Raw genomic sequence first — 1,464 nt, forward strand, 5'->3', positions numbered from 1 at the left:
CGGGAGGACGGGCGCGGCCGGACGCTGGAGCAGCCGCCAGGCTCCGCCCCAGCTCCTCGCCCCCGCCATCCTGCCGGGATTTCGCGGGCTGAGCCCCTGACGTTCACACCGCGAGGGCCAATGGGCGCGGCCTGGGGGGAGGCTCCGCCCCGAGCCCGCCCAGGCTTTCTCATGCTTAGCCTAAAGTACCGGGTCCCAGCCTTTATTGCGTGGTGACTAGTGGCTTGGGACCCAACTTTCTGGGCCCTTCGAACTCCTCTGGAGTGACTCCGACACCTCGCGTTCCCAAGCATCGAGCGCCGGGCTTTTCGTGTGACCCCCAGGTGGCCGCAACTTTGAGCACCCACCCTAGAGTGCACAGCCCTGCCACCCAGCCCACTCCGCGCCCAGGCTCTGTCCAGGGTGCTGCCGACTCGGCCCATCGGACAGATCCGCAGGAGAGTCGGTGCGCCCCACGCCGGTGGTAACCTCCGCTCCTGCCGGCTTCTCTGGAGCACAGCAGGGCGCGCCGACATACCCCGACCTTTGAGTGCCTGACGCGCCCGGCGCCCTCGCCAGGCTTCTCCGAGCTTGGGCGAGGCTCAACTCTCTCTCTGTTGTGACCCACAAAGCGAGCACTCAGCCGGGTCGGGGAAATGCAGGAAACTCAGGGGAAGACAGAAGGCAGGAGGCTAGGGAACAAAGGTCGCCTACCGCCCCGTCCTGAGCAGGACCGGGGAAGGGCCCCCCTTTTGCACGACTGCTCACACCCAGCCCCCACCCCAGCCCACGCCTCCCCCGGGGGCCCGCCCACTTGCCCTTCCGCATTCTTGGTCTCTTCCTGTGTTTACTCCAGGAGGCTCCACCAAACTCGCAGATGGGACGCCCCTCGTTTGCGGAGACAGCGGCGACACGTGGCTCCCTCGCCGCCAGTAACATAGCTCCCACCCCGGAAGAATCTGCCAGTCCAGTACCAATAGGCCCTTTATTCAAAGCCCCGCGGATCTTCAGATCCCTTTTGTTGACCTCTGACCTCTCACTGAGGGCGGCAGTCTAGGACCACCACAACAGGTGCTCAAGGCTACCTGGAACCAGAGACACCCCCCCCCCCCACACACACACACACACACACGCAAGGTCCATGGGGCAGGGGGCCTGGGTTCCTCTCGCCCTTTTTGGCCTCTGTCGTGTGGCTCGGAGATTGAGACTAAGTCCCCATGACAGCACCAGATGCTCCCTGTCCGACTTCTGGTCTGGCCGAGGTGACCAGAGGCCGAGGTGCCCTTACAGGGCGGGAGGCCGAGGTAGGGTGCGGCATAATGGCTCAGGTGTCCATCTCGCCGGCAGAGGGTCGCACGGACCCTGGGGGTCTGGAGTCAGAAAGCGGAGACGAGCGAGCGCAGGGAGCTCTGGCTGGAGGCACTCAGAGGCCGGTAGCCTGTGGCAGGGGCCCCCGCCTGGGGGGGCCCCCGGGGGGCGGGCGCG

General features: G+C 66.3%; 1 protein-coding gene across 1 annotated transcript in view; it reads right to left on the bottom strand.

The window, feature by feature from the left end:
• Positions 1-1,303: 1,303 nt before the first annotated feature.
• The window catches only part of KREMEN2 (kringle containing transmembrane protein 2), a 4,452-nt gene continuing 4,291 nt past the window's right edge, over positions 1,304-1,464 (bottom strand). Inside the window, exon 7 of the mRNA XM_014581911.2 lies at positions 1,304-1,349. Coding sequence (XP_014437397.1) covers positions 1,304-1,349 — 46 coding nt within the window. The remainder of the gene's footprint in view (positions 1,350-1,464) is intronic.

Source organism: Tupaia chinensis, unplaced genomic scaffold, assembly GCF_000334495.1.
Source record: "Tupaia chinensis unplaced genomic scaffold, TupChi_1.0 Scaffold141247_1, whole genome shotgun sequence".
NCBI classification, from domain to species: domain Eukaryota; kingdom Metazoa; phylum Chordata; class Mammalia; order Scandentia; family Tupaiidae; genus Tupaia; species Tupaia belangeri.